Source organism: Miniopterus natalensis, chromosome 1 (assembly GCF_054644295.1).
Source record: "Miniopterus natalensis isolate mMinNat1 chromosome 1, mMinNat1.hap1, whole genome shotgun sequence".
Taxonomy (NCBI): domain Eukaryota; kingdom Metazoa; phylum Chordata; class Mammalia; order Chiroptera; family Miniopteridae; genus Miniopterus; species Miniopterus natalensis.
The window spans coordinates 88,272,552-88,286,324 of NC_142081.1; the positions used below are offsets into that span (position 1 = coordinate 88,272,552).

Here is a 13,773-nt window from a genome sequence, read left to right on the forward strand (position 1 = left end):
TGGGTGTAAGGCCAGCCATCACTGCGTGTCCACCTTTTCTACCAGTCTCTATGGGGCTTCTATAAATCCCTGGTTGTAAGACTTCAGTTCAGGTCATTTACAGTTTGATTCATGCCATTTTTTCTACAGTTTAGTTGTAATTCCAATTTGGGAGTGGGAGAAGGTGAGTGCAACTTCCACCTCCTCCACTGCCATCTTCTGGATGTCTCTATTTGAGATTTCTTTATTACTTGAGGTAGGCCTGTAATGCTATGAATTTCCGTCTTAGGAGTGCTTTCGCTGTGTCCCACAGATTTTAGGTTGTGTTTTCATTTGTCTCAAGATAACTTTTGATTTCTTCCTTGATCTCATTGTTAACACATTTACTGTTTAGTAACATGTTATTTAGCTTCCATGTGTGTGTGTTTTTCAAGTTTTTTCCCCCCTGTAATTGACTTCTAGATTTATATCATTGTGGTTAGAGAAGATGATTGATATATTTCAATATTCTTCAATTTATTGAGACTTGTTTTAAATTCTGATATGTGTTCTATCCTAGAAGATATTTCTTGTGAACTAGAAAGATTGTATATTGTGCTGCTTTGGGGTGAAATGCTCTGAAAATATCAATTAAATCCATGTAGTCTAGTGTGTCGTTTAAAGCTGCTGTTCCCTTGTTGATTTTTTGTCTGGAAGATCTATCTATTGATGTCAATGGGGTTAAAATCTTTTACTATGACTGTATTACTGTTGATATCTCTCTTTATGTCCATCAAGATTTGCATTATATATTTAGGTGCTTCTATGTTGGGTGCATAATGTTTACAATGGTTGTATCCTCTTGTTGAATTAATCCCTTTACCGTTATGTAATGTCCTTATTTGTTTCTTGTTATAGCCTTTGTTTTAAAGTCTATTTTGTCTGATATAAGTGTGCTACCCTTGCCTTTTTGGTTTTCATTTGCATTAAATATCTTTTCCCATCCCTTTACTTTCAGCCTGTCTGTATCTTTTGTTCTAAGGTGGGTCTCTTGTAGAGAGCATGTATTTGGGTCTTGTTTTCTTATCTTTTGAGCTACCCTATATCTATTGATTAGAACATTGAATCCATCTACATTTAAAGCAATTATCGATAAGTATGTATTTGTTGTCATTTTATTTTTTTTAGCTATATTATCTCATTTTTCCCCCTTTCTTATTCTCATAGAAGACCCTTTAACATTTGTTGTAATACCCATTTGGTGGTAATGAACTCCTTTAGCTTTTTCTTTTCTGGGAAGTTCTTTTTTCATCTTCAATTTTTAATGATAACCTTGCTGGGTAAAGTAGTCTTGGTTGTAGGTCCTTGCTTTGGATATTTCAAGTCAATACCTCTGGCCAGAAATGTTTCTGTTGAGAAATCAGCTGAAAGTCTTATGGGATCTTCTGTGTAGGTCACTACCTGTCTTTCTCTTGTTTTCAAGATTCCCTGTCTTTAAACTTTGCCATTTTAATTATGATGTGTCTTGGTGTGGTCTTCTTTGGGTTCATCTTGTTTAGGAGTCTCTGTACTTCCTGGACATTTGTGTTTTTTTCCTTCACTGGTTAGGTAATTTTTCAGACATAATTTTTTTAAGTAGGTTATTGATCCCTTGCTCTCTCTCTCCTTTTTCTGGTACCTTTATGATGTGGATGTTGTGATGCTTCATGCTTTACCAGAGGTCCCTTAGACTATCATCGTTTTTCAAAATTCTTCTTTTTTTTATTTTGCTGCTCTGATTGGGTGTTTTTTGCTCTCTTGTCTTCCAAATCACTGATTTGATCCTCTACTTTATTTAGCCTGCTGTTGATTTTTTTCTAGAGGTATTCTTCATTTCAGATATTGTATTCTTCATTTCTTATAGGCTCTTTTCATGGTTTCTATTTTTTTTTTTATGTTTATTTTCTTTTGTGTAAATTCTCACTGAGTTTATTTATTCTTCCCCTATGTTCCTTGAAAATTCTTGGAACAGTTTTCTGAACTCTGTATCTGGTAGCTTGCTTCCCTTCATTTCATTTGGGTTGTGGTTTTTTTCCTGGGTATTTCTCCAGTTTTTTCATTTGTGAGTTTATTTCTGGGATCTCTGTTCAGTTCCATTGATCTGTTTGTTTATTCTTTTGCAAACTGTGTGAATTACTGTAGGTTTATATTAAGTCTTAAACTTGGATAGTGTCAGTTCTCCTACTTTATTCTTTAATATTGTATTGGCTTCTCTTGATCTGTTGCTTTTCCATATAAAGTTTAGAATTTAGATTGTTGATATACACAAAATAACTTGCTGGGATTTTGATTGGGATCACACTGAATCTAAAAAGCAAATTGGCAAAAACTGATACCTTAACAATATTGAATTTTCTTATTGCAGTTGTTCCTTATACATAAGCAATGAACAAGTAGAATTTGAAATTTTACACACACCATTTGCATCAACACCCAAACTCTCAATACTTATATATTAATCTAATTAAATATGTACAAGGTCTGTGTGAGGAAAAGTACAACATTCTGATGAAAGAAATCAAAGAAGATATAAATAAGTGGAGAGATATTTCATATCCATGGATAGGAAGGAACTGCTTTCATGTTATTTAACATTTTCTTTGCACTTGCCATGTTTTGTTTATATAGCAAAAAACTAAGTGCAGGGACTGTTTTCTGTCATATAATTCTTGTGTTACAAGATTGAAGAGTCTTGTGTTACTACCCTAAGAGTTCACTATTATGGATTCCTTTTGGACTCATTATGTTGGTTCTCTTTTAAGTAGCATCTTAGGTAATCTTTTGGGTTATTTGTTTCAGTTGAAAAATTTAACAAGGTTGTTAGATTCTTCCCATAGACCTTACTGACTTAGCTGCAGCAACCAAAGCAGATCTCTCTTAGCATCCTAGAGTCTTCTTATATATAATATCATAAAAAGGTCACACACACTGGACTTCAGTCCAGTTTTGTCACATAGTTGCATAGTTTCAATCATGTTATATAATCTCTCTGAGCCTCAATTTATTTATTTGGAAATGGTGACAGTATCTTCTTTTTGGGTTTGAAGATTATAGTGTCTTGCACATAATAGGCATTTAATAAAATGGCAACTATTTTTATCTTGAGCATTTTGTTCGTTGACTGCTTACATGAGTACTCTTCTTTATGCTTGTCTAGTTCTCACACATACAGAAGTGAGTTATATCAGCATAGAGATATAACTTCAGCCATTTGTAAAATCTTTAAATGTTTTCCTTTTTTTTTTTTTTAACAATAGAAACTACATATTCAATACCTAATCGATTGAATGCCATCTTGAAAATATTTGAGAAACAGTCAAATACGTTAGAGAGGTAAGTTTTGAAATAATTTTTTCCCAATTAAAAAACTGAATACATATTTTATTTTATTTTATTTTATTTTATTTTATTTTATTTTATTTTATTTTATTTTATTTTATTTTATTTTATTATTATTTATAATCTTTATTGATTTCAGAGAAAGGAAAGGAGAGGGAGAGAGAGAGAAGCATCAATGATGAGAGAGTCATTGATCGAGCCCACAACCCGGGCATGTGCCCTGACCGGGAATCCAACCCCGATTGCCTGGATCCCAGGTCGACGCTTAACTGCTGAGCCACGTCTGGCCGGGCTACATATTTATTTTAGAAAAATTGGAAATATAAAGAAGAAAATAACATCACTGTTAAACATTTTGTGTTCTTACATCAATATTTATGATATGCATAATTTTAAAACTTAAAATTATAATCACACAGAATGTAAAATTGTATAGTTACATTGTGAAATAGTATGTCAATTCCTCAAAAAATTAAAAATAGAATTACTATATGATTTAGCAATTTCATTTCTGGGTATATACCCCCCAAGTTGAAATTAGTATCTTGAAGAGATATCTATACACACATATTCACTGTAGCATTAATCACAAGAGCAAAAAAGTAGAAGTAACCAAATGTCCAAAATGAACAAAAGGATAAAGAAAATGAAATATATACATACAATGGAATATGACTCAGTCTTAAAAAGGAAGGAAATTCTAGTTCATGGTACCCCCTGAATGAACATTGAGGACATTATGTTAAGTAAAATAAGCCAGTCACATAAAGACAAACATTTTATGATTTTAGCTATATGAGATAGATAGTGTAGTCAAATTCATAGATATAGAAAGTAGAAAAGTGCTTTCTAGGGGTTGGGGAGAATGTTACTTGTATATATACTCTTCACTTATTGATAATTCTTTGTAAAGTTATAATTATTTTTAAGTAAATGTTTTAAACATATTCAGAAAGTACATATCACTCAGTGTTTAAAAATATTTTATTTAGATTCAACATTGAAAATTTGGGAAATTTAACATGATCAGGTTTTCTAGTTATAAGATCCAGTGATCAAGAATCATAGGAAAGTATAAAGAAAATGTAAAGAAAATGATGTTCATCCCTAGCCTGTTTAGCTCAGTGGTTAGAGTGTCAGCTTTCGGACTGAAGGATCCCAGGTTTGATTCTGGCCAAGGGCACATACCTTGGTTGCAGGCTTGATCCCTGGCCCCAGTCAGTGCATGTGCGGGAGACAACCAGTCAATGTGTCTTTCTCACATCGATGTTTCTCTGTCTCTCTCCCTTCCTCTCTGAAAAACAATGGAAAAAAATATCCTCAGATGAGGATTAAAAAAAATGTATGATGGCTTGGCCATCGTGGCTCAGCTGTTGAGCACCGACTTATGATCCAGGAGTTTGAGGTTCGATTCCCAGTCAGAGCACATACTCAGGTTGTGGGTTCAGTTCCCAGCAAGGGGTGTGCAGGAGGCAGCTGATTGATCAATGACTCTCATCATTGATGTTTCTATCTCTATCTCTCTTTCCCTTATTCTCTCTGAAATCAATTAAAAAATATATTAAAAAAAAATGATGTCCAGGGAAACTGCTAAAAATGGCACTAAAGGACTTATGGCTTGTATTCATTAATGGTCAGATTTTTGGTATGTAATTCAGTTAGGTTCTATTTGTCATTTCCCCTTTTAATCTTTTTAGAATTCTCCCTATTAGAAGGGTAGGGTCAGAATTTGCACAGCTTTGCCAGATGAAAGCTTTAACATTTTCTAAGGGCATTCTTAAAGGTGGTGGTTAGTTTCCATGAATATTCTTTCCATTGAACCAGGGTATTAAAACAGATATGTATACTATTATTTATTCTATCTTCTCACGTTAGGCTATTGGTACTAGTTACAGCTAGTTTTAGAATTCTTGGATGTAAAAGCAAGATGTGGGAAGGACTAACTGAAGGGGTTACTTTAAAGAGAGAATTTTCAACTTGAATTGTCTGATTCTCAACTAGCTTCATACAATTGTCTCGTTAGAATATGTTTTGTATATTTCTTTCAAAGTCACTGTGGATGACCTACAGTTCTTTGTGGTGGCTAAGGTTATATTAGTTATACAATTGGTATGTTGAAAAAGCATATCTTGTGGAATAATGTCACAAAGCCTATTTTTTAACATTCTTTGTGTTCATTTATATTTGCTATTTGGAGCTAATTTCCTTCCTGCTCCTGAATAAAAATTAGGCTTTTATGATTACTCTTAAAGAATAATTAATTTAAATTTAAGTTATAAACACTGCACTAAATTGAAAATTAATATTTCTGGTCAAATATTATAGTCAATATTTTAACTTCTATTCAAAGTTAAGACTTTTATTCCTCTCCCTTACCCCAGCATCCCAGCTGGAGCCCCCTGGGAGATGTGGTTGGCTTTTCTCTTTTATTACCTCCATTTCCACCAAGTAGTTGTGGTTTCTGTTCTTCATGTGTTTGGAAAAAGAGGGAAGAAAGATAAGGTATACAGGAAAGGTCTTGATTTTCGCTGCCTTCCTTCTCTTTAATTGAAGACAACATATAACACATTTTCTGAATATTCTATTTAAAGTGCCTCTTGAGGCTTGAAATAAGGTTAATCGTATTCGTCCCTCCCTTAAGGGTATGGATAGGGCTCAAGACACCAGACAGCTCTCTACAAAGAAATATTCTTTCTAAATCTTCTTTCCCAACCCTTTCATATTGTTCATATTGGTGAAAGGTTTTAGTGCTCTTCCTTGACTGCACATTTTGTTTTCAAGTGTTAATAGTCATCTGCCTCACCTCTTACTTTGATATATAATACTTTGGGCTTAGGGCCTCAGTTGATGCGCCCATTTAACAACTTATTTATATACTTTACATTCTGTTAAAATAAACATGGGTGTGACAGATGTCTTAGTGTGGTTTTAAGCTTAAAACTTCAGAACTATAATAATACAAGTATCACAAACATAGAAATTTGATTATGTACATTTGTTTTGCACTTACTAAAATTTTTTGAATACTAATTTAAAAAGGTTTCTTGGTTAAATTTTTGTTTTGGTCAGCATTTTACATAGTCAGTCAGAGAGACAGTAATAAATTATTGTTCAAAATTCACATGACTATCTTAAGGAAGTGGAAAATAATTAAACTATCATTTTTTAATTTTTGTAAATCATTACACATATCTTTGAAGTCATTGAACCGTAAAATTACACTAAAGTTTTTAGAACATACTGAATTTATTGAACTTCTACCATGTAGCTGAGTGCTTGGATCAAAATCCCAAATCAAATTAGTCTGAGCAAAAAACATTTTATTACTAAGGTTATGGATATCTCATTGAATCTAAAAATAGCAATATGGCTCAGTCTCAGAAAAAAGTGTAAATCAGAACTTGAACACTATCAAAATACTTAAATTTATTATTATTTTGTATTAGTTTCAGGTATACAGTTTGGTGGTTAAACAACCATAAAATTTACAAACTGTTCCCACTGATTTCCATTACCCACCAGCATCATACATATTTATTACAATATTTTTTTACTATCTTTTTATGCTGTACTTTACAACCCCATGACTGTTTTGTAACTACCAATTTCTACTTCTTAATCCTTTTACCTCTTTCATCCATCCTCTCAACCCCCATCCCCTCTGTCAACCATCAGCCTGTTATTTGTATCTGTGAGTCTGTTTCTATTTTGTTTGTTCGTTTATTTTGTTCTTTAGATTCCACATATAAGTGAAATCATATGGTATTTATCTTTCTCTGACTGACTTATTTTACTGACCATAATACCCTTGAGGTCCATCTATGCTGTTGCAAATGGTAAGATTTCAATTATTTTTGGCTAATATATATATATATATATACACACACACACACACATACACACATACATATACACCACAACATCTTTATTCACTCCTCTACTGATGGGCATTTGGGTTGCTTCCATATCTTGGCTTTGTAAATAGTGCTGCAACACACAAGGGTGGATAAATTCTTTCAGATTAGTTTTCCAGGTTTCTTAGGATATATTCCTAGAAATGGGATCATATAGCAATTCCATATTTAATTTTTTGAGTAACCTCCATACTGTTTTCCGTAGTACTAATCTGCATTCCCATCAACAGTGCATAAGGGTTCTCTTTCTTCCAAATCCTTGCCAACACTTGTTCATTGATTTATTTATGATAGCCATTTTGACAGGTGTGAGGTGATATCTTATTGTGGTTAATATATGGTAAAGGAAACAAGAACATACAATGGGATAAAGACAATCTATTCAATAATTGGTGCTGTAAAATTGGACAGACACATGCAAAAAAAAAAAAAAGAAAAAAAAAGAAAAAGAAAAGAAACTAGACCACTTTCTTATATCATACACAGAATAAACTCAAAATCAATAAAAGACTTAAATGTAAGACTCAAAACCATAAAACTCCTAGAAGAAAACATAAGCAGTAAAATCTGACATTTCTCTTAGCAATACTTTTTCTGATATATTCCTTGGGCAAGGAAAACCAAACAAAAAGTAAACAAATGGGACTACATCAAACTAAAACATTTTTGCACAGCAAAGATAACCATGAACAAAATGAAAAAAAAAACAATCTATTGAATGGAAGAAGATATTCATCAATGATACATCTGATAAGGGGTTAATATCCAAAATTTAGAAAGAACTCATACTACTAAATACCAATAAACCCCACAAAACATTCAACTAAAAAATGGGCAGAGGACTCGAATAGACATATTGCCAAAAAGGACATACAGATGGCTAATAGACATACAAAAAGATGCTGAAGATACTTTTTGTACCCCATACATAGGCTTTATTCTCTCCCATTGCAGACCCCTTCTTTTCTTTTTTCCATTAATTTTTTTTTTTTTTTTTTTGCCCATAGCTGGGAAGCCATCCATGACTGCTGTTAATTTCTAAGGTTTAATCTTTCAGCTTTAGTCACTATGAGGGATAATATTTGAATTTTTTAAGCCTAAAAGTCCTTGGTGAGAATATCATTAGTGCAGCTGGAGACAGGTGCCTATTTTGGGACCAATCAACTCTAGTCAAAGACTTATGGTCATATAAGCTCTCTCAAGAATTATGTTGATTCAGAGTGGTGGGGGCAGGGGGTTCTCCCAAAAAGGGGTAGGGTCTATTTCTGAGATACTTAGTAATGAGCAGAGTAATGAGATAAAAGCCATGCTTATATAGGGTAACATATAGAAAAAAATAATTTTTATTTTGTTATTATGCATGAATTATACTGTGGCAAGGTAGGGCAATCATGCTAGGTGGGTTTTTTTTTTGTATTTGTTGTTGTTGTTGTTGTTTTTTGGCTAATCTATTCATGAGGATCTGGTCAAGCTATTGGTCTAGCTATTGGTCTGTGAGTAGTGGGAAGTGGAAAAGTAAGTATAGACCCAGGGGACCTTGAAAAGTTATTTCTTCAATTATAGGACAAATTGGGATTCCAATTAAAGATAAGATTAAAGGATGGTTTGTGAAGGCATACAGCTCCTTTGAGAACAGAATGCTGAAAGCTAGAGTACAGCGGTGGTGATGAAGTTATCAACATTGGTTAGAACACTGCCCATCACCAGAATCATGTGTAGTCCTGACGGGAAAGCAGGCCTATTAAGAAATCTATCGTAATGTTTTCTCTAAGAAGGCATATGGTCAGAAGTAAGGTTAGTAGGCTGTTTTACCTTTCCAATTGCCTTTAGCTCAGATATTTGTATCATAGGTGGTTACATCAAAAATGGAGTCATATTAACTCCAATGTGGCAAATCCAGTCTTGAATGAATTTCAGTGGTCATCTAGGGCATGGCAAGGCAAAGGCATCCATCTGGCCAAAAAATGACAGAGTCTTCACACCATTCAAAAAACTAAATTTAATGTTGATTACAGACCTAAATGTAAGAAAACAAAGTTATAAATATAGGGAAATGCATTTGACTATCAAAATTTGAAACATTTTGTTCAAAAAATGAATCAAAGTTTATAGATAAGCCATGGACTGGAAGAAAATAATTGTGCATATACAAGGCAAAGGAGTGACACTAAGAATATATAATTCCATAAAAAGGCAAACAACCCTCAAAAACCAGGCAAAGTGTGTATGTATACACACACACACACACACATACATATATATAATTTAAGGAAGAGACAAAAAAAGGCCAATGAACATTTTAGAAGATGCTCAATCTGACTTGTGATCAGGGAAATGCAAAGCAAAACAAGCAACAATACATTTTCTACCATCAGTTTAACAAAAAAGTAAAAGTTTTTGAATACCAGGTTTTGACAGAGATAGAATATTATGAATACCTTAAAATGCTAATACAATAGGAATTGCCTACACTCAACGATGATTTAAAAAAAACACTACATGTTTTTATTGATTTCAGAGAGAGGAAGGGAGGAGGAGAGATAGAGAGAAACATCAATGATGAAAGAATCATTGATCAGCTGCTTCCTGCACTGATCAGGCCCACAACCTGTGCATGTGCCCTGACCTAGAACTGAACCATGACCTTCTGGTTCATAGGTCAATGTTCAACCACTGAGTCATGCTGGCTGGGCTCAAGGACATTTTAGCATGGTTTACCAATAACAACAAGAATGTATACCTTAAGCAGTTGAAGATGGTGGTAGATTAGGTGAAAGCAATATACTCTTGCTCCCTGCACCAAACCAGAGATAACAGCTAAAACTTAGAACAGTTAACCTAAATTAACAACAGAAAGGTGCCTGAATAGGAGTATATATATCAAGGATTGAAAAACAGAAGCTACACTGAGACTGGCAAGAAGAGAGGTGTGGAAAGGGCTTGTCCCTGCATACAGGGGCAGCAGCTTTAGTCAGAGAAATACTGTGGCTGCAAGAGGGCCCCCCGGGGGGAAAAGAGAGGTCTCAGTCCCATACCAGGACCCCCAACCCAGAAAACCAGGGCCTGAAAGAAGAGCCTGCATAACATTTGGCAGTAAAAAATAAGTGGAGAATTGGCCCACTGGAAAGAGGAGGAAGTCTGCCTGAACCAGGGTATTCTCTGTAAAGGATACTGCAGAGGGACTTGCTCTGAGGCACTCACGCGGGGCTCTGGAAGAGGGAAGGAGACTCAGGGTGTACGGAAGCCAGAAGGGGAAGATCAAGGTGGCATAGCAGTAGAGACCAGAAAGGCAGGCTTCTGAGGTCCCAGTCCCTAGCCAACACCCCAAACCATCCCCAGACACCATCTCCCAGGGCCCAGCACTTTTATTCTTATAGCACTAACTAGAGAAAGTGCACTAACCCTGTCCTCTAAATACTAGTGACACCACCCTGCTGAGCTTGAGTCTGGCATAAAGTACTAAGCTGTACCCAAAAGAGACCTGGACAGTGCTTTTTCCTCTGGAGAAACTATAGACAGCCTAGATGAACTTTGAACTGAGTGGCTGGGGAATAAGGGCCAATATTCCCCTCCTCCCATGGGGTAGGCGGGCACAATCCCCAAAGGGCCTCAGGCTACAGGCAGCTGAGAAATAAGAGAGAAGCATGCACTTGCAAGCCTCCCTTCAGGATCTTTGGCCAGGCCTCGCCAAGCTAGGAAGGCAGCTGCTAACTAACCTGCCAAGGTCCTGTGCCACCCCCAACAAGGGACTGCCCAAAGTTGTATTCCCAAGGCTGGATTGGCATTTAAAACCTGCCTGCACCACAAGCCAAATGCAGACCCACAGCTGGAGCAAAGTGCAAACCAGAACTGGGACTTTGGAGGCCCACTCCTCAGAAGCCTTCATGAGGGCCTCTGGCAGTGAGATGCAGGGATAGAGCAGTGCGACAAGCTCCACTGAAAAGAGCTGGTGCAACCCCAAGCAGAGGGCGCAGGCTTGTGCTATCACTCCAAACCCCACCTACACCACCCTGGGAAAAGGGGTCATGAATCAGAACTGTGAAATTTGGTGTGACCTACTAGGAGCCGCCCTTCAAGACCTCTGGTGGGGTGCCGATGAGACGTAAAACAAGTGACTAGCTTCCTTCTTGAGAGCTGAGGACCTGCAGCATTTCCAACAAGAGGCCACCTGGATTTGTGTTCCCAAAACCTGCCCATACCACCAGCTGAGTGTAGACTGAAAGGGGAGAGGAGTTGTAGGTCAGAACTGGGGTATCTGGAGCCACCCCCTTGGAAGGCTACATTAGAGCCTCTCACAGTGAGCTGCAAGGGGAGAGGGGCATGACAAACTCTCTCCCACCCCCAACAAGAACCAGTGTCACCCCAAGCAGAGTGGGCAGCTGTGATCTACTACTCCAAGCCCCACCTACACTGTCCTGCAGGTGCAGCCTCACAGGGTAAAGGGATCACAAATCAGAACTGTGAAATCTGGTATGTTCCCCCAGGAGCCTCCCTTCCAGAGCTCTGGCGTGGAGCTTCAAGGAGAGCACCTACCTGCCCTCTTGAAGGTGAAGGACCCTCACCACCTCAGTCAAAGGGTGGATTAGAGAAGCATCCCCAGATTCTGCTGGCAACACCCTGCTAATCTCAGATCCACTGCGGGAAGGGGGTGCAAAGCAGAGCTTGGACATTGGACTTGACTCACTTGGAGCACTACAACAAGGCCTCTGGCAGAGCACTGCAGAGACAGAAGGAAGCCAGCAGCACTCTCCTTCTCCTCCCAAGGGAACGTGAAACCCCAAGTGGAGGGAGGTAGCCTTGTTCTCTTCCTCCAAGCTTTGCCTGAATATCCCTGCTGAGGAAGCCACACAGAGGAAAGGGAACATATCCCAGAGCTGGGGCATCTGGTGCTATCCCCCCTCAGAGCTTCCCTTCAGGGTTTCTGACAAGGAACTGCTGAGCTAGAAGGCAAACAGCTAGTTCTCCTCTTGAGGTCTGAGATCTTGTGTAACTCCATTCAAAGGGAGGATTAGATTTGCACTTCCATCTCCAGCTGGCTCCTTCTAAGCTCTATTCTGTGGGATGGAAGTCGATCCCACCCACAAATGGGCCAACAACAATCAGCTCCCAGTCACAAGAGGGTCCACATAACCCACACAAGGGACATTAATAGAGCATTCAGCTCAGGAGTTCAAGGAGACTTTATCACTGTGTCTGACAGGACACTTACTACATAGGCCATCTCATAAAGACTGAGTGTCATTGTAGTTCTATCTTAGACATAAGAACAAAAAGAAAGAGACAGCTAAAATGGGGCAACAAAGAAACTCCAAAATAAAGAGAAGGAAAAATCTCCAGAAAAAGACCTTGATGAGATGGAGATAACCAAGTTATCAGAAACAGAGTTCAGAGTAATGGTTATAAGATGCTCAAGGAAATTAGTGAGAACCACAAGACACTTAATGGGACCATTCAGGAACTTAATGGGAAATACAAAAAACCTAGTGAAAACTATATTAGCATAATAAAAAAAAGACATAGGTACTATGGATAAGAGCTAGGCAGAAATAAAGAATACTGTATCTGACATCAAGAATATGCTGGAAGGAATTAAAAGCAGGCTCAGTAAAGCAGAGGACTGAATAACAGAATTGAAGATAAGGTAGAAAAAAACAATCAGAGCAGCAAAAAGAATACTTAAAAGGCATGAGGACAGTTTAAGGGAACTTTGAGACAACTTAAAACATACAACATCTGCATCATAGGGGAACCAGAGGGGTAGGAAAGTGATCAAGGGATAGAGAACCTATTTGAAGAAATAATCAAAGAAAGTTCCCTAGCATGGTGAAAGAAAGTGCTACAGAAATTCATGAAGCACAGAGAGCCCTAATCAAGATGAACCCCAAAAGACCCACACCAAGATATATCATAATTAAAATGGCAAATGGCAAGGATAAAGAGAAATATGAGGGCCGCAAGAGACACACAATCAGTGACCTACAAGGGAGCACCCACCCATAAGGCTCTTAGTGGATTTCTCAACAGAAACACTTCAGGCCAGAAGGGATTGGCATGAAGTTCTCAAAGTGACGAAAAGCAAGAACCTGGAACCAAAACTGCTCTATCCAGCAAGGCTATCGTTCAAAATAGATGGTGAAATAAAGAGCTTTCCAGATAAAAGAAGGCTAAAGGAGTTCAGTACCACCAAGCCAGCATTGCAAGAAATGCTAAAAGGACTGCTTTAAGAAGAAGAAATATAGAGAGTAAGGCACATAGGCATGAAGGGGAAAAATGGCATTAAACAAGTACATATCAATAATTACCTTAAATATAAGTGGGTTAAATGCTTCAATCAAAAGACATAGGGTAACTGGATAAGAAAACATGATCTATATATATGCTGTCTACAAGAGATCCACCTCAGAACAAAACATTCACACAGACTGAAAGTTATTTCTGACAAAATAGACTTCAAAATAAAGACCATAAATAACAAGAGACAAAGAAGATCACTACATAACACTAACGGGATCAATCCAACAGG

At 37.1% G+C, this 13,773-nt stretch overlaps 1 protein-coding gene across 1 annotated transcript in view; it reads left to right on the forward strand.

The window, feature by feature from the left end:
• Nucleotides 1-13,773, forward strand: part of CCDC7 (coiled-coil domain containing 7) — a 127,856-nt gene that overhangs the window by 67,574 nt on the left and 46,509 nt on the right. Inside the window, exon 9 of the mRNA XM_016196308.2 lies at nucleotides 3,255-3,330. Within this exon, the coding sequence (XP_016051794.2) occupies nucleotides 3,255-3,330 (76 nt within the window). The remainder of the gene's footprint in view (nucleotides 1-3,254; nucleotides 3,331-13,773) is intronic.